We start from the raw sequence: 26,489 nt of genomic DNA, 5'->3' as shown, positions 1-26,489 counted from the left end.
TCCCCCCTAAAACTAGGGGAAATATTTTAAATTGTGAGTATGTGAATGTAGCTATGAATATCTTCTAGTGCACAAAACACACAAACATCACTTTACTAGAAAAATTATTTTCATCATACTGTAAACATCTCTTCTCCTACATCTGGACATTTTTAAATAGTCTTTGGTATCACTAGTTATTGTGCTTTGAAAAGAAACTCTTGGGATTTCTGTAGCAGTGAGCGCTACATAAAGATTTGAAGATATAAATAAGAGAAATGCACTTGGAATAAGTTACAATTAGCTGCTTTTGCATAATTTTCAAAACTACAGTGTATGCTTAGTCACAGTTTTATGAGAAACAATATCTCCTTTTTGACTCCTTAATTTTAAGGAACACTTAATTGCTTTGGCTAAAAATCCATTTTTGGAGCAAATCTGATGGATTGCAGAACACTAAGTTTGGATGCTCTCCATTTGCTGAAAGGCACATTTTAAAGAATGGATTGTATAGAAGTTGATCCTAGAATAAAAAGAAACACAACAGATATCAGGTTTCAAGACTCAGAGCTAAATGATTAGAGTTTTAAAGTGACTATATTTTCATGGATGTTAAAGTGAGACTTGTTACCAAATTGTCTCATGGAAGTTAAAAGGAGACTTGTTATTTTCCTTAATTTTAAATCTAAGACCAAGTATGTCTGAAATAATTTGTGGGTTTCTACTGTTCAACTTGTGTCACTACAGAAGTTCAATTAACATTATGTATTCCATAAATGGAAGGGTATAGACAGTAAAGTCTGAATCAACTTTCCAAGTAAGAAGTATTCCATTCATATGTGAGAAACTCTTTAAAAACTCATATATCTGCCAGGCACACTGGCACACACCTATAATCTCAGAGATCTGGGATTACAAATGTGAGACCTACATGTAATAACTTAGCAAGATCCTCTCTCAAAATAAAAACAATAAAAGGACCAGGAATGTAGCTCAATAGTAAAACACCCCAAGGTTCAATCCCCAGCACCACACAGGATGATGATGATGACGATAGTATAATAAAATTTTAAAAATTAAAAAAGTGATGGATCATAAAATCTGGTCTTATGATATTGTAGTATTGCACAAAACAGTTTTTGATTAAGCATTGCTATATTCCAGCTAAAACTTAATATATGTTTAAGAACAGGAGGTCTGTTATATAATAGCACAATTATATAATCATGTAAAAGTACTCAAATAGGGTAACGATAATTAATAGATTTATAGGAAATAAATTATACTTTCTCTTTCTCTTCCAGGAAAAAAATGTGACTTACAAAAATAATTGTAAAAAAACACTAAAAAAGTAAGAAAATGAGCAAAGATTATTAGTGATTCACATTAGTTCTGGAACTGCATAAACCATGCTTCAACCAAATAACTTTATGATTGTTTTGTTCCTAATTAATTATACTTAATTCATAGATATGTATTTCACTTATTGCATAGATGTATTCTCTTATCACAGGACTCAGAATCAACCTATGTAGTATAATAATGTTAATAAAGACAGAGAAATTCTGATGGATAATATCAATGTATTATACTTCACATACTCTCCCAGTTAAGCATCACCATTAGAGCTAATCAAAATAATTAAATAAATGGTAGAGTTAAGTGCACTGAGGTACCTTCTGGATCTCCCATATCTGTTCTCCGGTGACAACTGTATTGTGACCTTTGTAGACACATGCCTGCAGCTGAACAGGACCTTGAGCAGCATGAAGACACAATTCCTTCTGGATGTTGTGCCGGATTTCATGTTGAGCAGAATATTCAAAGTACTATGGGCACAAGAGCACTGTTACTCACAAAAGCACCCTAGATGCTCAGTTACAAAATAAAATCACCAGCCACAATCAAGCCACTCGCCAAAATATCAACATATGTCTACTTCAACAATGCAACAAAAATAGTAATCAGAAAGATTAACTGAGTTTTCATGAGAGACGATAGATATCACAGACCTCCTTCAGTCTGTCACCAACCATGGTGATGTAGTTAAGCAAGCATTGCCTTCCTCTCTACCCAAGAGACTGAAAGTATCAGATGTAATGGAGGACAGCCCAGGCAGGCCACAAAACAAGACCTGTGCAGTCCTCTCAAACACAGTAACTGGTTTCTTCCTTTCTTCCTAAAAATGTTCTCTTTCATTCATCTTGATCAAAGGCATTTTTACTAAACTGGAAACTGCAGGGTACTCCATGCCAGTCTCCTCATTTGTAACATGGGTCACATACCCAGTAGTTCCTTCAAGAGGAATATGGATAGAAACAGATTAATATGTGTAAAGCACCTAAAGACGAGCACATGGAGAGGGTTCAACATATTTTAGCTTTGGTTAGTATTAGTAGTAGTATTTTTTTGTGTGTGTGTGTTTGTGTTTGTGGTACTGAGGATGGAACCCAGGGGCATTCTACCTCTGAGCTACTCCCCCAGTCCTATGTTTTATTCTTTATTTTGAAACAGGGTCTCACTGAGTTGCAAAGGGCCTCACTAAGTAGCTGAGGCTGGCTGCGAACCATGATCCTCCTTTCTCAACCTCCCAAATGCTGGGATTACAAGCGTGCACCACCGCGCCTGGCTTATGGTTAGTATTATTGATGCATCTCTCTCTGCCTACATATCTAAATAACCGGTCTCATTCCCACTGAATGAGCCTATCTATTTTTACTTTTTAATCTCGCTTCTCTTGTTCAGATGCTCAGAGTTTGTACTTCAGTGCCTCCAGCTACCTCAATTTCTGATCCTACAAAGCAGCAGTCCTACCTGCTGCCAGTTAGTCTTTTATAGCACTGGTCTGGTCTCTTCCTGTCCCTGCTTACATGGGCCATTACTGTTGCAGAGCTAAAGTCCATACTCCTTAACTGGTGCAGGAAATGTTCAGTTTTCAGTCTTATATTAACCATTGCCCCAGTTGTATACAATGTTCCTTTTATGTAATTCTATCTGTGCAGAACATGTGTGGCCAGAACTGAGACTTGGCTGTGCCACCTGTGTTGATGTTCTGATTCTTTTCTGCCTGACTAGCTCCTTTTCAGCGTTTAAGAACTAACTCAAATGTTGCACTTTCCCTAAATATGTTCTGCTGAACAAACTATACCTATTCTACTATTCTACTGTCAAGCTACATCCCCAAACATGTGTGTGTGTGTGTGTGTGTGTGTGTGTGTGTGTGTGTGTGTGTTATGAGAGATTGAACCCAGGGGCTACCTCTGAGTTACACTCCCAGACTTATTTTTTATTTGGAAAAAGGGTTTTGCAGGATTGATGAGGGTCTCACTATCTGTTGAGGCTGTCTATCCTGTGATCTTCCTGTCTTAGCATCCCAAGTACTGAGATTACAGGTATGAGCCACCACATCCAGCTCCAAGGCCTTTAAAAAAATTTTTTTTTAACTTTAAAGGTAGAGTTATTAAGTTGCTGAGGGTAGCCTTGAACCTGCAATCCTTCTGTCTCAGCTGCTCAAGTTCTGAAATTACAGGCATATACCATTGCACTTGGCTCAGAGATATCTTTTGATAGCAGGCTATTGGAATTGTTTGTGTAGCTATCTGGCTTTCCTACACACCAATGTCTGGCATTATATCTACTAGTAACATCCATTGCATATCAAATACATAATAATGTTGACATTCTAAGGATAAGATATATTAACATGACAGGTTTATTAGGAATGGAATAAATAATTTTAACATAAATGTTATTGAGTCCTTACTGCACATGACTGTGTGGTAGAGTAGGCATTCTACCAACATCAGCAGAATGAACAGCACCACACGTCTCAAGTTCCTTTGGTCTTGATCTCATCTTTATCTCCTCCCACAAATAAAACATTTATTATTATTGTACCTAGGAATTTTTCAAATGAAAATATTGGAAGAAAACATCTTTTGAATATGAAAGAAAGCAGGATTCTAACTATGCTTAACTAAAGAAAGATGACCCTTAAGATCTGGTAGACAGTAAGAAAGTTGCCCAGTATTTTACAGCACTATTATTAAAAAGCTGTTAAAATAGTTCTTATAAGCCAGGCATGGTGGCACATGCTTGTAATCCCAGCATTTGGGAGGCAGAGACGGGAGGATCGCAGTTCATTGACAGCCTCAGCTACTACTTAGTGAGGCCCTTCACAACTCAGTAAGCCCCTGTTTCAAACATAAAAAGGACTAAAAATAGGGCTGGGAGTGTATCTTGGATGTAGAATGCCCCTGGGTTACATCCCCAGTACTGAAAAAAGAAAACATAGTTCTTATAAGAAATGGAAAAATAGCTGAAAACACTGTGGTAACAAAAAAAATAGTATGTAATTAGATAGCTGAGCATATTAGAGAGACCTGTAAACTAGAGCCAGGCCAGGTATCTTGGAAAAGAAAGTGGGCAAAGCAAAACATTAAGCACCATAAATCTGTAATGACTTACACTGGACTGTATTAATATATTAGCCAATTCAGTTACTTAACCAAAATATTGGGTTTTTTTCTTAACTTGGCATACACAAATACTGTTTTAATTGAGTTATAAGCTACAAAACATCATGATCAAAACAGAAGAGAATATGAGATAATGTTCAAGTTATATGCTATTTCAAAATTTTAGCACTCAAGGAGCTAAAATATGCAAAGTAGTTAAACTGCAATGTTTGATGGAAAATAAAATGTAAAGGATTTATACCAAAATCAAATAAATGTCTGTGTTAGAGTGATAAAGGCCAGAGACATTTTGATATATAAGCTAGACATTATTCTCCTGCTTAAAAACTTCCCATAGCATCTGTTTGGCTTGGAATTAAATCCGAGTTTATTAATAGGGCCTGGAAGGCCCTTTGTAACCAGTTCCCTTATCGGTGTTTCATTTCCTACATCTCTCTGCCTCACGCTCTGCTCTGGCCACACTGGCCTCTGCTTTCTCCATGAACCTCCCCTTGTGCCTCTGCCCTTGCCATCCCTCCCACAGAATGCTCCTCTCCCCAAGACTGGTAGGTTCCTCTCAACTCACTCAAGTTCCTGCTCCAAGTTTACCTCCCAGAAAGGTCTTCCCTAACCGTGGAAAATAAATCTTTCCCACTCACCACTTATATTATCTCATAGTCTGCTTTTTTTTTAAAATAGCCAAAATTAGAGTTATTTTTCCTCTTCTTGTGAGGAAAAAAATGTGTTCCTATAAAACATAAGCTTCATAAGGTCAGGAAGTTTGTCTTTTTTATTATTATAAGAAAGCAAGATACATTATTGATGCTAAACAAGTTATTTGTTGAATGACTCTGAATTTTCTCTCATCCCCAAATTTCTAAAAGGCAGAGCTATATTCTATTTATAATTTAAAAATAATTTTAGATTATATTATAAACATATCTTTATGGCAGTAACAGAAAAATATACAAAAATATATACAACATATAGTCAATGTTTTTCTTTTTTTCTTTTTGTGGTACAAAATATTGAACCTAGGAAAATTCTACCTCCAAGCTCCATCCCCAACCCTGTTTTGTTTCTTATTTTGAAACAGGGTCTCACTACATTGCAGAGGACCCTCACTAAGTTGCTGAAGCTGGCTGTGAAAATGTGATCCTTCTGTCTCAGCCTCCCACATACTGGGATTAAAGGCATGCACCATGGGTGCTTGGCCTTATATTCAACTTTTAAGATAATATAAATGCTAGATGAAGCTTGAGAGAAATGAATATTTATATTTAGTGATATATTCTTACAAATAAAAATATTTTTCTTTGCTCAAAAACCTCAATTTTTACTAGCATAATTGGTTCAGTGTCATTTTCAAAAGAATGTAATTATTCATATCTGTTTTTCTTATACAGAGTTCAGTTAGGACTTTTGAAACACACACATCATATTTGTGTTTGTAAGTGATGAGAAGGGAGGATTTCTGACCCAGTGCTCACCTGATTTCCCCCAAGTCCATGACATGAGTACAAAATCAATGGTTTGCCTCCTTGATTATTTTCTCCAACGTCCAGGCATAGAGGCTGGCCAACACTTTTGATCTAAAAGAAAAATCAAATTATTTAAAAAAAAAAGTCACCTAGCTGGGCATGGTGGTGCACGATTGTAATCCCCGCGCTTGGGAGGCTGAGACAGGAGGATCACACAGGTTGGAAGCCAGCCTCATCTACTTAGTGAGGCTCTCAGCAATTTAGTGAGACCCAGCTTCCAAAGAAAGTATAAAATAGGTCTGGAAGTATAGCCTGGAGGTAGAAAAGCTCCTGGGTTCCACCCCCAGTACCACATACACACACAAAAAAGTCATCTATGTAGTTTACATTTTAAAATTAATTCCATTGACAGTAATGCTAATAATATGAATGTTAGCCCTCCAAAGAAATAAATCAGAAACTATTCCAACAATTTTCCCTGGACCACACAAATGTTAGTGGCAAGGAGTATATTAAGTGAAAAAGGAACAAAAAAGTACTCACATATCCTGATATAACAGGATTAAGGTCTGGCACATACACTTCAGGATAAATAGTGTTTAGATACCATGTAAAATTTTTACACTGCAGGCGGTTTTTTATTTCAAATCTTTTTGAAAGATCACCAAATGATTTCTAGAGAAATATGAGAAGAGAAAGGAATGCTTAATCAAAACAGCTGTGATAAAGTACTTCAAGGCTACCATTTGTATTTATATTTAGGTATTAAAATTTATTTATATTTAAGTATTTAGAAATTTGGGCAAAGAGGCAAATGCAATTTAACAGCATTCTCATTTATTTAGGCAATAAGCATGCCTGCCCGTCCACTTCTGGCTTCAAGAAGAATTGAGAACCACTGTAGTGCCGACAAGATGCTCTTTTGCCCTTCATTTGTGCCACAAACTTCTACAGGACAAACATCTACCCTGAAACACTGTGGGTTCAGGAAGTGTAATGGAAGCACCCCAGACTGATCCCAACCTGAGACTTACAAGTCTTATGTGAAGGACTGGAAAGTATGAGGGTATAGGCAGTGCCTATACACAGTGCAATTCACATCTCTTCTCAGTCAAGACCACAAAACAACTCCAAATAGCATAGTTGGAAATCATTTTTTTTCTAGTTTAAGGATCATAATATTAACAATATTCCCAACTAAACTTTTAATATAAAGAGAAAGGTTTCTTGAAAGGTCACTATAAAACTGAAAAGGTATTTGCTTTATAGGCAATTTTTTTAGAAAAAACTTTTTTTGATACTTCAATGTATGAAAAGAGTAAAGACTCAGATTCAGTTAAATTAAAGGAAAATAATTGTGCCAACTTCAATGTCTTGAACTCAGGATATTTTTTTTTTTAGCAAAGAATATGATTCCTAAGCATTTTGGTTAGCTTATGTATTTTACCAGACAGAGCTCTGTACCTTGTGGTAAGAATAGGTGTGTACTGGCTCCCTTGTCCCTCTGTGTGTGTGACAAGTATGGCTTGAATATCATTTAGCCACTTCTTGCCTGCTTAACCAAGTACTCTCAGAGAGTACATATCTTTTCTGTGTGTCTTAATGGCCTTAGGTAAAGAGATAGCAATCTGCCTAATAGTGCTCTGAACTTACAACCTATTGACACATTACAAGGGAACCCTAAAGAGCAATGAGAATGTGCAAATAGGTAACCAGATCTTCCCTAACTCTCACAAAGTATTGATGCCCTTTACTCTGATAAATACCACCACCCCCAAATAATTTTTTTTTTTTTTACGAAGAAAGAATTGGGCACGTTTCACAGAAACATTCTTAAAGGTTTAGTCAATTTACCAGCTCCAATATTTTCCTATTGCTGTTAATGTTGATGGAATTCAGTTCTACTGTGCTGAACAGACTTTATCACTGACATGTTAATGGCAAAGGTATCATATGTTTGTTAGCATTTATCACTTCTTTATTTCAGAGCTCATTTGAAAGAGAAGCAGGACATGCATTTCCTCTCTCTTTCAATGACAGGGAAGGAGAAAGAAAACAGATGTCCAGCATTCCATATCCAGCCTCCTAGAAATCTCTCTATAAGATGTCATCCCCATTTTAGGTTCTTAAAGGGGCTTTGCCAAGCTAGCATCTTCAACAAATGCTGGAAATAGAACTTGAAAACCAAGAATGTCTTGATACCCCTGGTTCATCTTCATGCCACATTAAAACATTTTTGCCACCTCTAATTCAAAAAGCCACTCAGAACACATATTTAGGTGCCAATCACATCCCCTAAAACTGGTGGTAAAAAAAAAAAAAAAAAAAAAAAACTTGTATTTTCTCTGAGTAAAATATTCAAACAAGGCAGTCACAAAAACAAAATAGCTCTCATGCTAAAAAGATACTACCAAGTAGAATCCTGAATTTTTTGAAAAGCAGCTTAAAATTTCCTCTTAAGAGAGAAAATTAGCACCCATAAGCTATGTTTTAAGAGCTAAATAACAACACATAACTTCAAAAATAACTTTGTAAACATTTTGTACTTGGGGTCACTCAAAAGTAAAAAGGACATGTAAATGGAGTGTACATCTTCTCATAGTTAAATAATGTATCCCTAACTTACTTGTTTAGCAATGTTTGCTGCATCCGTGTTTCTCCTATAAAATATTTCCTTGTATTCATCCATCCAAACTTCTGCCAGGCGAACTTGATTGCGAGCAATCACCTGAGTGCCTTTTGGAAAGCTATGAGGGCTTTTGCTGCGAAAAACATGTCCAACAACAGAGCAAGGCATAATCTCCAACTGCCCACCACATTGCCATACCTGATAATTAATGATATTTGTTTAAATTTACAGTATTTGGGTAAAAGTCAAAGTGTTGCTTTTTATTACTTTTTAATGTGGATCATATTGAAAATGGCATACATTCACACAGTGCTTGGTTCCCTCCCACCCTGCTTTCCCTTCCCCCCTCCCAACAATGAGTGTCCAAATTGACCATGCTACATTCACACTTATACACATATTCGAATGTAGCTCCTCCATTAATCAACCTCAGCCACCTTCTTCTCCTACCCTTCTTTTCTAGCTTTGCTGAGGTTTCCCCTCCATTATCTGGAGTCCGTCTGGTATCCCTAATACTCCCTAGTTTGGGCATATTAGAGAAAACATATGTCTTTTCTCTTTCTGTGCTTGGCTGATCTCACTTATCATAATGTTCTCCAGGTCTTTAAATTCACCTTTTCACCTTTAAGATAGTAATAAAATAAAAAAATAAAAAATAAAAAAACACAGAGACCTATTAACAACTTCACAAAAAGTCTCTGCCCCATGCCATTTTAAATAAAGTTCTATAAATGTAAAGATCAATTTTTGTAAATGAAATAAACACTAAAGACAAAAGCACATTTTCAAAAAGCAGGTTAAAATAGTGAAATTAGATCTTTCATAAAAATGAATTCTAAAATTTCTTTTTTTAAAACAACTGTGCAAGTTCTGTAATAAGCACAGAGAGTGAAGGCTCTGGGGCATTTGGCTCTCTTCTTATCCAAGTTACCTGGTCACTTCATTTAAACCACAGGGTTTCTCTTTTAAGGAGTGAACCAGCAACAGTCTGGGTATAAGTGGAGCCAACTACACGTACCTCTTATATATTCAATTTGGTAATATCAAGAAAACAATTCCAGATAGCAATTTTTTTAACCAAAGTATGACCTATTAAATGAGTAACTGGTCATTATAAAAAAAATCATATTTAATTAGAAAGCATTCAAAAACTTACTTGAATTAATTATAAATAAAGTGGCAAATCATGAAATTAATTTCTTTTCACTTAAATGTCTTCATAATTGGTTCTGCCATAAATAAACACTAAGCAAAAGACCTGAACTAGTATATGCTAGTATAAGAGTAAGTGAGCATATGTTCCCTTTTCTTCTTTAAATAAATGAGAAAACTCATTGGTATTTTTCATTCAACAAACTATGCTTAAAATCCAATAAGTGTGAGGGGCTGGAAATAGTGCAACAAATAAAACAAGACCCCTGCCCTTAAGCAGGCCATACTTGGCTAAGATTATCACTGCCAGTGTGTGTTACAGTCAGAGTCAAAACTAGTTCATTCCTTTTTCCACTACATTCCAGCCTAAGGAATGAGAAATGATTGAAAAAGTTATAGTGAAAAATAAACTCATGAAATTAAATAAATAAGGTCTTTGTAGAGACTATCCAAGGCTGTGTTTTGTTTTTCATATTAACTTTTAATATCTCTAGGAAAGAGAACTCTTTTACTCCAAAGAGTTAAGTTCAATATCCTTTAAAATCATACATAAATGTTTTCCTACACTGACTCCCTTGATAATCAACTCATTTCCTGAAGCACTAGGTTTAATTATATTTATCTTGGCTGAAATTCAGTAGCTACAAGTGCATTAATTGGTGTTATTGCCTGGACATGGAAGTTTAACTCATTCCTCTTGGTACATTGGCAGCTATGAATAAATATATCATGTTACAATTTAAAATGAAATATTCCTATTCCAAAATTCCCAGCAATTAAATTTTAGAAAGTATACAAAGACTGCATACATCTATAATATCTGTACCTGCCAATTAAACCACAATACACTTCATTGTTTAACATGTGTGCTATATTTATTCTCCATAAACTTACTCTGAAAGACATTTCTATATTTTCACCTCCCCAGATTTCCATTTCTTCATCATAACTTCCAATATACTCAAAATATTCTTTTGATATGGAAAAAAGGCCTCCTGCAAAAGTGGGTGTTCTGAAAAACAATTCATTGTCAAACTTTGTTATAAAAATAAAACCATATAAAATGGCATATTTTAAGAACTGACTTAATTTTACAAGTTTTTACCATAATTTCACATCTTTTCTATAAATTAATAGAAACTAAAAATGCTGTCTTCAAAGTTTAGTGTCTTTTGAGAAATGAATACTCTCTAAGTGTCTCTCTCTCCTAGATTAAATGTCTTCTAACCATGCTTTAATAAAAGTAATGATTTATGAGCAAGAAATAAGAGCTCTTTTTTTGTGTGGTACTGGGGATTGAACCCAGGAGCATTCTACTTCCAAGCTACACCTCCAGTACTATTTTTTTATACTTTATTTTGAAACAGGGTCTCACTAAGTTCCAGGGGCCTCACTATGTAGCTGAGGCTGACCAAAAGAACCTGTGATCCTCCTGAGTGAGTCTCCCTCGTACTGGGATTACAAGCGTGCACCACCACACCTGGCTAAGAACTCATTTAATTCTACTTCCTACTCAACAATGCATACATACATGCACAAGTAGATTACTTTACTATTCTCTATATTTATTTTATTTTTATTTTTATTTTTTTGCGGGTCTAGAGATGGAACCAAGAGGCATTTGACCTCCAAGCTATACTCCCTACCCTATTTTTTAGTCTTTATTTTGAAATAGGGTCTAAGTTGTGGAAGGCATCATTAAGTAGCTGAGGCTGTCTGCAAATCGCAATCCTCTGGTCTCAGCCTCCCGAATGCTAGGATTACAAGCTTGTGTCACTACACCCGGCTATTCTCTACATTTAGAATGTGCCTTCTCTTGTTGTGGTTGGTATAAATGATTTTAAAGCAACCTTATATAATATATGGCATGATGGTGTTTGAGAGCAATTGTCTTACTTAATTGGGTACGTTTCATCTTTCCTCCTTTGCTTCTCATGTTCAGGAAGTGATTCCCAGCCAAATGAAAGGCTCCAGTCAAAATTTCCCCTGTTATGGTTACTTCCATAAGGTGAAGGTTTGTTGAATTCAAATGTGTTCAGATCTATGGATGCGATGTCTGGACTCACGACAGCTGTGTGGTTCTCAGCTATTCTTGCCAGCAAAGGCTCTAACCAACCATAGAAACACTCACCTGGAGGAAAATGAAATTTTAGTTAATTCAATGAAAACACTGAAAGTTTCTATCTTAGTTATTTGGATAAATGTCTAAAGAGGACTAATTAAAGATAATTTATTTTATTTTTTGTGGTACTGGGGGTGGAACCCAGGGGCTTTCTACCTCCAGATCTATTTTATACTTTATTTTATTCTACTCTCAGACCTATTTTATAGTTTATTTGGAAACAGGGTCTCACTAAGTTGCTGAGAGCCTCACTACGTAGCTGACGCTGGCTTTGAACCTGTGCGATCTTCCTGTCTCAGCCTCCCAAGCTCTGAGATTACAAGCACATACCACCATGCCTGGCAATAATTTATGTCTTAAACATGCATACAGTGGTAAGTGCTTTCTTTCCAGCTTCATTGAGATATAATAGACAAATAAAACTGTATATTTATGGCATTCAAAGTCATATTTTGACATATATACATACTGTAAAATGATTACTACAAGCTAATTAACATACCCATCACTTCCTAGGTGTGTGTGGTGAGAACAGAAGATCTACTCATAGTAATCTTGAGGTAGACATTATTTACCAGTCACAATGATCTACAACTTCCCTCCAAAAGGGAGGATTGTGCTAAGGGTCTCTTTGTAGGATAAACAAGGTAAAGCAAAATCAACCATAGATGGTGGAAGCGCCCTGCAGATGAGCTTTTCCTCCTAGAAGAAGCCAAAGAGTACTAACTTGCTTTAATTTCAGATGATTTATCCATTGTGAACTGTGCTGCTATAAACACAGAGACACATGTATCACTATGTCTATGAACTATATTATAATGTGATACTACAACATACCAAAAAAGTACATAAAACAAAAAGTAAAAAAGTAAAAACATTTAAAAGCCTATGTATTTCAGATTATTAAAATCTGCTTCTAGACCATTTCAAACTAAAATTAAAATGACACTGAAAAAAATAAAACTACAAAAAAAGTTCCAATAGCAAAACTAAAACAAAAATCAACAGTATTAATGAAATAAATTAAAAAGGTTGGAAAGGGATACCATTAACTTGGCATACAAAGGAGTCCACAGATTTGAAAGAGAAGAAGGAAGGAAGGAAGGAAATAGGGAAGGAAAATGTTGCAGTACTGGACAGAGTTTAATGATAGGACTGATTAAACTCGTTATAAATTATAAATTCTCATTTTAATGTATAGAATCAAAATTAACAAGCAAAAGCTTTTGATTCCTTTTTGAACAGAATGAGCATCTGAAAAAAAATTATCCAAAACCAATCCTAGGCAATGACTGGCGAAGCTGGACAATGGAGAATGTTAAAGTTGAGGAGACAAACATCGAAGAAGAAAGAACTCTATTAAAGGGGAGAAAAGGGAAAGAAAGGGAAGGGAAGGGAGGAAAGGGAAGGGAAGGGAAGGGAGGAAGGAAAGGGAAGGGAAGGGAGGAAAGGGAAAGGAAGGGAAGGCTCTGTGCAGAGTTGATATATCAGTTGATATATCAATATAAGCAGAGTTGCTACAGCCAGTTGAAAATGCTTTTCAAGAACGCAATTAGGCCAGGTGTGGTGGTGCATGCTTGTAATCCCCATGCTTGAGAGGCGGAGACAGGAGGATCAACGATGCAAGTTCACCGGCTTAAGCTGTTTCCAAATAAAAATATAAAATATAGGTATCTGGGAGTGTAGCCCGGAGGTAGAAGGGTTCCAGAAACCCCAGTACCACCAAAAAAAAAAAAAAAAAAAGCACTTAGGTGGGGCATGGTGACTATGCCTATAATCCCAGTACGTTGGAGGCTGAGAAAGGAAGATCAAAGGATCAGTAACTTAACTTAAATAGACTCTCAGCAACTTAGTGGGACCATGTTTCAAAATAAATAGTAAAATAGGGCTGGGGAGCCGTGCAGGTGGCACACACTTGTAATCCCAGCATTCAGAAGGCTGAGACTGAAGGACCATGGTTCGCAGACAGCCTCAGCTACTTAGTGAGGCCCTCTGCAACTTAGTGAGACCCTGTTAGGGCAGGGGGTGTAGCTTGGAGTCGAATTCCCCTGGATTCCATCCCCAGACCCGCAAAATAAAATAAAATAAAATAAAATAAAATAAAATAAAATAAAATAAAATAGGCCTGGGAGCGTGTAGCTCAGAGGTAGGATGCTTCTGGGTTCAATTCTCAGTACTGGGAACAACAACAACAACAACAAGGAATGAAATCAGGCATCTAAAGAAAATTAACTTCTCAATTAGAAGAGAAGATGTTATAACAATGTCTACACACACATACTTACAGTGAGCATCTAAAAATGTGAGTGTTTCAGCTGTCGCTACCGCTGCTCCTAGCAACCGAGCAGTGATCAGACCTTTCCTTTCTTTTTGTCTGACTATTTTTACTATAGAAAATTGTTTTATATATTCCTCTAGTTTTCCATGTAGGTACTCTGTAAGTAAAAATAAAATCAGGGTCAATTAACTCTACCTAAACTTATTTTCATATATCCTATATTAAAGCTATTGAGACCACAGGACAAAGACCCCTACAAATTCATAATGCTAATAATTGTACATGTTCTTCCAAAAGTATTAAAGTGTTTATTTTAATTCTTTACGGGAGAAAAATGGGTATATATGCAATTTATAACTACCGCAGCACACAACATTCTAACGCAAACTTATCTAGTATACTTCATATCAATATATATATATGTCAATATATATTCTATCATATTACATGTACATAATGTGAAAGAAAGTGAGATGTGAATGGTGTAGACTCCAGGAGTTTAAAAAAACTCACAAGAGGAGGCAGTGGTGGCACAGGCTTGTAATCCCAGTACTTGGGAAGTTGAGACAGGAGGATCACAGGTTAGAGGCTAGCCTCAGCAACTTAGTGAGATCCTGTTTCAACATAAAATAAAATTGGTTTGGGGGTATAGCTTGGAGGCAAAATTCCTCTGGGTTCAGTCCTTGGTACCACCAAAACATATGAACAAAAAAATCGCACACAGAGGTCTGAGAAGACTGACTATGGGAGTGAAAGAAGCAGAATTTGGTCAAAACTGTATTCATCACTTGAATGTATTGCTTTGGATCTCACTATGAGGTTTAACTGCAATACACCATAAAAGTATAAAGAGAAATAAAATTGACATCTGTATTCGAAATCTTAATGAAAAAATGCCCAGTATCAAAAGGATTCTCTGATGTTTAGGCAGTGATCAAAACAATTTATGACACAAATATTGAGAAACAGATAAGTAGAAAAGTCCAGAGCTATGGCAGCTTGGAAATACTCCCACAGAGTTAGGAGAAAAATTTTCAAAGCTTTCGAGTCTCCTGACAGATTTTTTCCCCCCAGTAAAATATAGACAATAAAGGGGCATGCAAATCTGGAATTGAAAAACAGGAGGAATTACAATGCTGAGTATATAATTTGAGATGCTCAATATTCCAATTTGAATGAGATACAGAATAAGAAGCTGAGACAGTAGATGAAAGAAATATCCATTGATCAAGTCAATCAAGAACTACTCATATTTTTAAATAACATGTTAAGCCTATTTTTTTTCCACTACATTCTTGATTCCCTTTTCAGTACTTCAAAAGTGTCCTTCTTGGGTACAAAACACAGCCTCAACAAGAATTAGAAATATGGAGAGACTCAATAACATCCAGGGGTAGATGTTTGCTTTTGCTGCATTTCAGAAGCAAGTATGGTCCCAGATTTATTTAGGATTAAAAGTGTTTTTTTCAATTCTCCAGAGATGCAGATAAAAGAGTTGTTTATTCAAAATTTAAACATTCATAAGGGAGGTGAGATTGCACAAATAACCACTATGAAAAATATAAATCCATCTAAACACTATTGTCTCAGAGGAGTACACATAACTTTTTAATACCCATTACGTATCGCAGAAATAATAATCTAAAAGATATATAGGGTTGTAATTTTTAAAACCAGATAATCAATATAATTTTTTTTTTTGGTGGTACTGGGGTTCCTGGAAACTCTTCTACCTCCGGGCTACACTCCCAGACCTATTTTATACTTTTTTATTTGGAAACAGGGTCTCTTAAGCCAGCGCGCTAGCTTCGAACCTGCGTGATCCTCCTGTCTCTGCCTCCCAAGTGCAGGGATTACAAGCGTGCGCCACCATGCCCGGCTCAATATAATTTCTAAATTAAGAGAGTTGTAAAATTTCTAAGGCTTTAATGGAGATTTTTTATGGAGTTACTGCAAATCCCTTCAATAATTATTCTCATTGTTTGAGTTCATTAAAAACTTTTAAAATTTATCCACAACTTCTGAATTTCATATAAATTCTTAACTATTTCCTAAATTAGTCTGACACCTCCTGCCAACTTTTTTGGTACTAGGGATTATTTTATTATTATTATTATTATTATTATTATTATTATTACTATTATTATTGTTATTATTATTATTAGTGGTACTGGGGTTCCTGGAAACCCTTCTACTCCGGGCTATACTCCCAGACCTATTTTATATTTTATTTGGAAACAGGGTCTCTTAAGCCACGGAGGCTGGCTTCGAACCTGTGCAATCCTCCTGTCTCTGCCTCCCAAGCGTGGGGACTACAACCGTGCACCACCACACCTGGCAGTACTAGGGATTAAATTCAGGGTCACTCTACCTCTGAAGTAGGCTCCTACTCTCCCCTCTCCTTTTTTTTTTTTTTTTTAAATAGGTTCTTGTTAAGTTGCTGAGACTGGCCACAAACTTGTGATTCTCCTGTCTCATCCTCCTAAAACCTGGGATTATAGGTGTATGCCACCACACTCCTCTTATAGAAGGTTAAATACACAAAGCTATATGGGACCAGATGTCATGGGTTCAGTTTCTGCTATCATTACTTTTAGCTGTGTAACGTTGGACAAACTATTTTAACCTTTCTGTACCTTAGTTTCTTTATTTGGAAAATAAAGATAAAAGGACTTAACTATCACAAGAGACTGCTGGGAGGATAAAATGAGAGATTACTTAAATAGAACTTTTAAGATAAGAAATACCATATGGCCTGTGCTCTGAAAATGTTATCTTTTGTTTTGTCATCACTGGGATTTGAGTATCTTATTATGACCTGACTACCTATGTATTTATGCTGCTTTTCTCTAAGCAAAGTGAAATCAGGGACTAGTGTTTACTTCTCAGGCTTCTTCATAGTGAAGAACACATTTTCCACAGTAGGAACTCACTGGATAGCTATTTGATTCATTAAGACATACTATACAAGTATACAAAAACAGTTTTCCCTAAGAAAACTGTTCAAAATCTAATGTCAGTGTTACATTATAAAACTGTGGGATATGTACACAATGGAATGTTACTCAGCCATTAAAAAAACTCAATTACATCATTTTCAGGGAAATGGATGGAACTGGAGGACATTGTGCTAAGTGAGATTAGTCAGTCACAAAAAATAAGAAATCGGATGTTTTCCCTAATATGTGAAAGCTAAGGAAAAATGGGTCATAGGAGGAATTCTAGATGAAAAAGGAAATCCTATAGAGGAACAAACAAGACGACCTAAATGAGGGGATGGGAGAAAGGAAGAACAAAATTCTCTAAAACATAAAAGTACTTAAACATATTTAATTCAACCACTAAGTCAAGCATGGGGAAGAGGGATGGAGAGGGAATGGGGTGGTAATTGGGTAGGAGCTAAATGGGTGATGTGTACATGTATGTCCCCACAAGTTTTTTTTTTTTACCTCAATATGATGTATGAATATAATGCACCAATAAAAATAAAATAAAATTTAGATCCTTTGCCCAAGCAATCCTACTTCTTCCAATTTATTTTCTAAAAATATAATGCAAGAGAAAGGAACTGATGTGAGTAGAAAAATATTGTTCGCTGCCGTATAACATGCTAACACTATGGTGTAAAGAATAGATGGATGATGAAGTAACATCCTGAAGGTAAAATAAACTGGTTAATAACAATGCTATATATTCCATGTTAAAAGCTGTTTGAAAATATTAGCTTTTAACATGAGATTAATGATGATATAAGAATAAATATTTATTTAGATAGTGATCAGAAAAGAAACGATTAAAATAGTTGAAACAAGAATATAAATATCTTTTTTCATTCTGATTTCCTTTAATTCGATAGTTTTGTTTGTACAGTTAAGTAAAAATAGTGCCTTTAACTGAAGAATTATTAGAAGTAAACTTACCATGCCTCTATTTTCTTACTACTTTAAAAGTTAAGCAAATTAAAATTCTTCTGAGAAAAATCATTTAAGAAACAAAAGAAGATTTCTAAGGTAAAGTCTGTTGCTGTTATTATTTTTAAGATAAAACCTATAAAGATGTGTAGAACTTAATCAGATATGTCTTAAAACCTATGAACTACAGTCTAACTAGAGAGTAGAAATAAGGAAAGTATCAGAACATATCAAGCAGTAATTGCACCAGTTGATTACAGTGAAGTGGTACGGTAACCTGGGGAAGGGTATTGGAGATACAAATCAGAAATCTATAGTGTATACCATGAATCCTAGAGACTTGAACTATAAAACTTTTTAACATTTAGACTATAGCTTTTACATCCAGACTAATCTCTGATGCTAAGTAACAATATTTTGCCTAAATATTTATTGAGAATAAAACCTCAATTTACTCAGAATGTTTAATTTTGAAACTATGAACAATTTAGAAATAGATGTAGAAATGATGAAATAAACCAAGTTAATAATTTCATTTATTACCATGCCTGGAATTTAGATACATCTTATAATTCATGAAATATAACCTAATAGGTACTTTTATCTTTTTTAATATACATAAAGCAATGGTGTATATATAGTAATAGATGGTGCTTTGGATTTGATAAAAGAGCATTATATTTCCCTTTTACAGATGAGAAAACAACTAACTTGTGCCTGAACTGGGATTAGACCTCCAGGAATTTTTCTTCAAACCTGGATTGATTCAGGAATAAATTTTTGGTCATGGAGCTAAATCTGTATGGTATTTAAAATAATTAAATTTTTAAAAATTTATCAGGTTTTAGGGCAGTCTTGTGATTGCAATGTAAAACAATTAATTTAGTACCTGACTTATAATCTTAAATTAAAATGCATGGAAGAATTTTGCTAATTTTGAAAACAGTAATGGAATATTTTAAAAATCCAAAGGCTGGGTGGCTTGGTGGTACAGCACTTGCCTCACTTGTGTGAGGCCCTGGGTTCAGCACTCAATACTGCAAAAGTAAATAAATAAATAGCCCAAATAAAACAGGATGCAGTGACTTGTGATTTTTAACTACTAATTTATATTTATTTATCCACTAATATGTTATCTGTACTAACTCACTGATTTCTTGAAAGTACCCAGGAGTTATATACTATTTATGTATTACCTTCTCAAGTTAAAGGTATAGAATTAGATACTTCTTAAAATCAATGCATGTAGTCAGGTGTGATGGCTCAGGCTTGTAATTTCAGCACTCGGGAGTCTGAGACAGGAGCATCTCAGATTTGAGTCCAGCCTCAGCAATTTACCAAGACTTTTTCGAAATGTAAAAAATAAAAACGAATCAATCCCTGGTATCAGGAATAAATAATAATGGCATGTTAGTTTAATTGGTTGTGCAGTTTTCTTTTGAGTGGTTTATAAACTAATGGCATTTCTTACAGTAAGTTTAATGTAATGCAATATTATCCCCATTTTACCAAAAAGAAACTGAGGCATGGGGTGTTATTAACTTTCCCAAATTATATAGCTAGTTAGAGCTTGATTCAAACGAAGGCGACCTGACTCCAGGTTCAAGTTTGTGTTTTTTTAACAATTATGCCTTACAATAAAAACCACGCACTGAGAAGTAGAATTATGAATAATGGTGTTTTATATATTTCTTTCTCTTTTTTTTTTCTTTTTGGTGGTACTGGGGTTCCTGGAAACCCTTCTACCTCTGGGCTACACTCCCAGACCTAGTTTTATACTTTTTTGATTTGGAAACAGGGTCTCTTAAGCCAGCGCGGCTGGCTTCAAACCTGCGCGATCCTCCTGTCTCTGCCTCCCAAGCATGGGGATTACTAGCGTGTGCCACCACGCCCAGCTGTGTTTTATATATTTCTGCACTCCAAAATATTTAAATATGGACACCCTTAAATTCTACTTTCATTCATCATGCATACCATCCAAACTATCATATACAAACAGCATAATACAATCAAGTTCGCTTTGGATACCTAACATGGATTTACTAACAATCTAATCTGCATGTGCTGTCTTACCATCTACACTAGCATCATCCACCAAGATGATTTCCTTCAGCAGTATCGCAGGTGAAGAATAAAGCACACTGTGGACTGTTCTGAGCAACGTGGACCATGCTTCATTATGAAAGACTATTATGACACTGGTAGTCGGCAGGGGAGGGCAGCGCTTGAATTTTTGTTCAATACATCTAGAGTAGTCAAAAAGTAGAAGAACAATTATCACTTACTATTTTAGTTCATAGCTGTATCATTACTAGAGTGCATATTAATTTTTACTATCAAAAAATGACAGTAAGTAGCTTCTTCCTATATGAGATCATCTTAATGCTGTAAAGCATAGATAAAACTATAATTTTATAAGCAGATCACTCACCCAGAGATCATGTCCACTGATATGAAATATAACATGTTATTGTAAGCTTTCTCTACAATATAGTTATAAAAGCAAGTAACATTTTAAATAAAAATAACTTATAATAGAGGTAATATGTAAAATTTAAAATTCTGGTATTATTCAAACAAAAACTAAATTTTTCTAATTTCTTGCAGAAATCATCTATTTGCAATAAAAATTGTGCAACTATATGAATTAAATACTCATTTTGTAGAGATTACTTTCTTAGGTACATATTGTTTGTTTTCTAAGTATCTTCCAAGTTTATTTAACCAATTTACTTTAACCAATATATGGAACCAAAAGGAAAAAATAGCTTGCCATAAACTTCAGTTTCAGCTGGGTGTGGTGGCGCATGTTTGTAATCCCTGTGCTTGGGAGGCTGAGACAGGAGGATTGCACAGGTTCGAAGCCAGCCTCAGCTACTTAGTGAGGTTCTCAGCAACTTAGTGAGACCCTGTTTTCAAATAAAATATAAAATAGGTCTGGGAGTGTATCCCGGAGATAGAAAGCCTCTGGGTTTCCACCCCCAGTACCACCAAAAAAAAAAAAAAAAACCCTTTAGTTTCTATGATGATCCTCATTTGGCAAATTTTATTCTATTAATGTGCTTTACTGTTGCATTTAAAATTTTTCTTTTAACAAGGCATATTTAGAAATACAATTCCACTTCTGGGTATCTACCCCAAAGAATGGAATCCAAACTACCAGACTAATGTGTGTGTATCTATTAATAGCTACACAATTCACAATTGCCAAACTATAAAACCAGCCAAGATGTTCATCAATAGATGAATGGATTACAAAACTATGGGATATCTACACAATAGAATTCTATTCTGCCATAAAGAACAACAAAATTATGTCATCTGCAGGAAAGTGGATGGAACTAGAGAACATTATGCTAGGTGAGATTAGTCAATCACAAAAAGTGAAAAGTTGTATGTCCTTTCTAATATGTGGAAGCTACAGAGAAAATGGGACATAGGAGAGACTCCAGACAATGATGGAGAAACCTCAGATGAGTAAAGAAGATGACCCAAGGGTGATGGGAGGTGGAAAGGGAAACACCCCGATGAACATGATGTACATTCACAAGCATATCAACCACTAAATTGCACACAAGAAAAAGGGGGCAATGGCATGGGAATTGGGGTAGGGTTAAATGAATGGTGTGTGCCTCTACCATTCTTTACCATCCATCAAAATGTTTGATTATAATGTACCAATAAAAATAGAGAAATAAAAATAAAGAAATGTAAAATAAAGACCTAAATCCATGTGAAAAGTCCTGTGCTTCCGTTACCATCAGCAACATTGATGGATACAGGGAGAGAAATCCTAAGCACTCTTGACTGATTAGAAGTACTATCCATTAGCTAAGAGTATTGGTTAACTGATTTTGAGTTGTGTGTGTGTGTGTGTGTGTGTGTGTTACTAGAGATTGAGCCCAGGGACATTCTACCTCTGTGCTATACTCTCAGTCCAATTTCATTTCTTAATTTGAAACAGGGTATCACTAAGTTGCAAAAGGGCATTACAAAGTTTCTGAGGCTGGTTGTGAATCTGCAAACCTCCTGTCTCAGCCTCTCAAGTACTGGGTTATACAAGTGTACACAACCATGCCCAGCTTTTAATTCATTTTTATAACAATGATCTCCTCAAATAAGATCTTCTTTTTGTGAAGTCACAGAAGTGTGCTTGGCTGTATTTAGGCTCCAGCCTTTGCGACCAAAGAGAATGGCCTGGAGGAGAAGGCTTCCAAACACTGGTCCATAACATCAGCCACATGTGGCCTATGGAAAAGATGAATGGGTAAAGCAACAGCATCCGTAAGGTCACTTAAACACCATAAGTGGAGACAGAATTTTCTGTGACAGACTATAATAAAATCTTCCTACACAGTCAAATACTCCCACAGTGTACAGTGTGTGAACAAGCAAACCTTGCTGCTGAAACTCAGAGATAAGGAAGTAAATCATTCACTGGTAGAGATAAGAGCCTAACACACTCTAGCTGCTTTCTGGAAAGGGGGGGGGGCGGTGCAGCTTCCTGCATGATAGTGGGGTCCTGGACAAGCCACCCTAAGAAATATCTACAAATTTTCTCATTAATGACTTTTATAACCATGCCTCAAAGGGAATATCTTTGGATCCTTTTCTAAGAGCAGGGCTTTAGGGTAGAAATGAATAAAGGGTAAAAACATGAAGAGAAGAGAAAAAGGAAAAGGTTGTCCTAAGCAAAAGGGATGCTGCTCTCTAGTGCCCTTATGATTTCATTTTCTAGAATAAAAGCAAATTACTTATTGGAGTTGAATTTAAGATAAACTACTAATTAAAATAAAGATCAAAGCTGGGCATGGTGGCGCACGCTTGTAATCCCAGCATTTGGGAGGCTGAGACAGGAGGATCACAGTTCACAGATAGCCTCAGTTACTTAGTGAGGCCCCTTGCAATTCAGTGAGACCCTGATTCAAAGTGAAAAAAAAAATAGTTCTGGGGTGTAGCTTGGAGGTAGAATGCCCTGGATTCCATCCCCAGTACAAAAAAAAAAAAAAAACAAAACAAAAACAAAAACAAAAAAAAACTTGAACCATATATACACTTGAAACATAATTACACAAAACAAATTATTAAATATATGCTCATATTTTTAACACAAAGTTTTATAAACCAATATAAACAATAATTAACAATTCTGAAAACCTTCATAATAAAGTATTTTCTTGTTTAAGGAAGGAGGAGGAGGAGGAGGAGGAGGAGGAGGAGATGACGATGACAACCACCACTTCCTCAACTGTCTTTCAAGCATTTTGTGAGTTTGGGGGTTAGAAATATTCCCTAGCTTTATTTTACATGTTGTGAATTAATACAATATTAATAAAGAATTACAAAAAATTGAATATGTAAAATACAAGTCTAAGATTATAGTCATAAACCTGGTATAAGGCTGTTTCTAAATAAAAATATTTTAAAAGACATGGGGTTGTATCTCTGAGGTAGAATAACCATAGGTTCAATCCTCAATACCTAATAAAAGACTCTCCAAAGTTACTATATATTTCCAGTTAGATTATTAGAAAAATTTGGCATATAGAAATTTGCTTAGTCACATGACCATCTGTATTGAAGAACAGTAGATCTGTATATAAAAAAAAGACAAGCAATTATGGAGACAATGTGTTCCTAGTGGATACAGGTTACTTTCAAATTTAGAAAAAATAAAATCTTAACCACCACTACATAACCCTATTCAAGGTAAGAAGCAAACCTTCAATTATAAGAAAAAATGTTAATGTGCTTGATTGTATTTCATTTATGTGACAATTAATAGTATTAAACATTTTTATAACTTCCTAATGCTATAATAAAAAGCTCATCTGGAATTGATATTGCCATTCCAAAGAGTCAAAATCATGCTTATTGATATTTGATATGGATTCCTTCTCAATCAGGAACTCTCCCCAAATCCGTAAGATGCAATATGACCTTTTTGAGTCAATTAATATGCAAAGGAACTATACTGGGCAAGTTAGGGAAAATATTTTTAAATAATCATTTGTTTCTTCACATGTTCACTTTAAAATGATGAATAAAACTGAACCTTGTAATCTTGGGTCACACAGATAGAATAGAATGACAGAATTACAACCTACACAATTTCAACATTAAGAGGCTCATATCGTTGCAGCAGGTATTTTTTATAACAAAGAATCTAGGAAAAAATCTGAGTGAAGCAATAAACCGGTCTACACAAGTCCTTTTCTTCAGGCTTACCACTGAAAATAATCTGTTCTAACCAGAAAGCAAAATAGTCAGGCCCTGTGTGCTTACTGTTTGCCTAACTTGCATCCTCAAAAATCACTGATGGCTTAGGGGTTCTGGGAATTCACTTTAGCCTTTGCAATTCAAATGCAGCATTTGAACATTACCTCACAGATAACAAACTGGTAACTAAGGACAGAGAGAAAAGCACAGTAGAATCTGGAGAGAAATTTTAATCAAAATACCCTACTCTTAAGACAAATGTGTAAACAAACTGTATAATAAGGAAGATTGCCCTCTCTGTATCTAAAGGGAGACAACACTATATATGAGAAACTCAACAACAAAACTCTGGACAGCGAATCTAAGTAGTAACTGAGGAAAGATTCTCTCTTAAGAATAAGCTTGCCTGGCATGGTGGTGCACGCTTGTAATCCCCGCGCTTGGGAGGCAGAGACAGGAGGATTGTGCAGGTTCAAAGCCAGCTGCACTGGCTTAAGAGACCCTGTTTCCAAATTAAAAAAAAAAAGTATAAAAAAATAGGTAATAGGTCTGGGAGTGTAGCCCAGAGGTAGAAGGGTTTCCAGGAACCCCAGTACCACCACCAAAAAAAAAATAAAAAAATAAAAAAATAAGCTTACATAAAATTGCTCTGAAAGTACCACAAAGTCTACAACTTTGCTTATAAACCCATAAGATATTATCTAAATCTTGGAAAATTTTTTAACATTTGTATTTTATAGCAATATACAGAGAAGTGTGGAGGAACACCTCTTCACCTCTTACGTTTACCATAATACCTGTTGAAAATTTCCTTCTAAATGGATGGGGAAATTATAGCATTTAAGAATACAAGATTTCCTTGTGTGTAGAAGTCAGATCTAGGTTTCAGTATTCTGATTTCAAAACTAAATAGCTTCTCATGTCTGCACTGCCTCACCCAGCTGAAATAGGGTCTCCAGCCTTGATAATTATTGGCAAAAATAAACAGATTAGTTAAACAGGATTTGCTGAGGTTATCTGCCTCCGAGTGGATAATGAATAAGCAACTTCCTTAGCTAAGGCCTCTCCCCTGAATGCCCTGGTGATAAACAATAAACAGTGAATATTCTTCAACGTACTCAGGAGGCCTAGTGTCAGGCCCAAGATCTCGGTGTAAAGAAATCCTGTCACTTGCAAAAGCATTAAAGCAGTGCTTGGCTTCCCCACGTTCTTTTTCCTTTTGTTCTTCAACACTTAAATTGGTTTTCTTGAATGCTCTGCCAGATGCACCAGGTGCATTGGAATCCTGAGGTGGGCGGTCAAGTACCGGTTTCAGTTCCGCTGCTGTATAATATCCTTGCAAACAGGGTCTCTCACCAATGTCGATGTTTTGCCTGACAGGTGCTCCAATTTGCATGTTTGGTATTACATCTTTAATGTTGTTTACAGCTTCTAGCATTAAATCAAACATCTTGTTTTTGTTTTTCATATTTTTTTCTATCCTTGATTCTTCTTTGGAATATTGAACACTTACTTCTCTTTGCATTAAAATCAAAACTATTATAAACAAAAAAATCATTGCACCAAGCTTCCAGAACTTTTTATGGTAATATCTTTTAATATGCAATTTTACTAGTCGCTTTAGGTGAGCCATTTTGACATCAAATGCTTGTTACTTGGCAAATAACAGTTATGATTTCCTCTGTTACTTGTATCTTTTATCATAGATTTGTTGGCAGGAGGTTTCTTTAAGTAGCAATACCTATAAATAGAAATGATAGGTATTAGTAGCTATTCATTCCTACACTATTGGTACAATTCATTCATTCAGCCAACAACTGAACATAAGCTGCAAACAATATACTTTATGGTTAACAGGACTACAAAAATTTCTACCCTCAAGAATATTATACTTTAGGAAGAAAACAATTGTTTTAATTAACTTATCAAATCCCAAGTGTTTCAATTCTCTGAACATAATAAATGTTTAAATGCCGTTTCAGAGTTATAATAGTGGCATATCTGTTGTTCAATTTAAGTTTTTATAGGTGTTTCACATCTGGAACATTGGGACAAAATGGGTTAATGACAATCTTTTGGGGCTGAAAAATATTAAGAATTTCTCTATATTAAAACACATTTTTATTATCTCTGGTAATAGCTACTATGTGATATGCACAAAATTATTTTTACAAATATATCCTGAATTTTTTAGAAAAGAATATCTTACCATCATGATCAAGGAATCCAAAGACTTCATTCAATAGATTATAAAAAGGGGA

The 26,489-nt window shown here is 35.3% G+C and overlaps 1 protein-coding gene across 1 annotated transcript; it reads right to left on the bottom strand.

Annotated features, from left to right (window-relative positions):
• Window positions 1-379: 379 nt before the first annotated feature.
• GALNT3 (polypeptide N-acetylgalactosaminyltransferase 3) lies at window positions 380-25,861 on the bottom strand (the record flags this gene model as incomplete). Its single annotated transcript, XM_080690004.1, has 10 exons — window positions 380-502; window positions 1,656-1,808; window positions 5,927-6,028; window positions 6,461-6,592; window positions 8,544-8,744; window positions 10,593-10,710; window positions 11,595-11,829; window positions 14,106-14,255; window positions 20,083-20,255; window positions 25,347-25,861. The coding sequence occupies 10 exons, from the start codon at window positions 25,859-25,861 to the stop codon at window positions 380-382; spliced, it is 1,902 nt and encodes a 633-aa protein (XP_080546130.1).
• Between the last annotated feature and the right edge of the window lie 628 nt (window positions 25,862-26,489).

The sequence above is a fragment of the Muscardinus avellanarius genome (genome assembly GCF_963383645.1).
Source record: "Muscardinus avellanarius genome assembly, chromosome: 2".
Classification (NCBI taxonomy): Eukaryota; Metazoa; Chordata; class Mammalia; order Rodentia; family Gliridae; genus Muscardinus; species Muscardinus avellanarius.
This window is presented reverse-complemented; position numbering and strand designations above follow the sequence as displayed.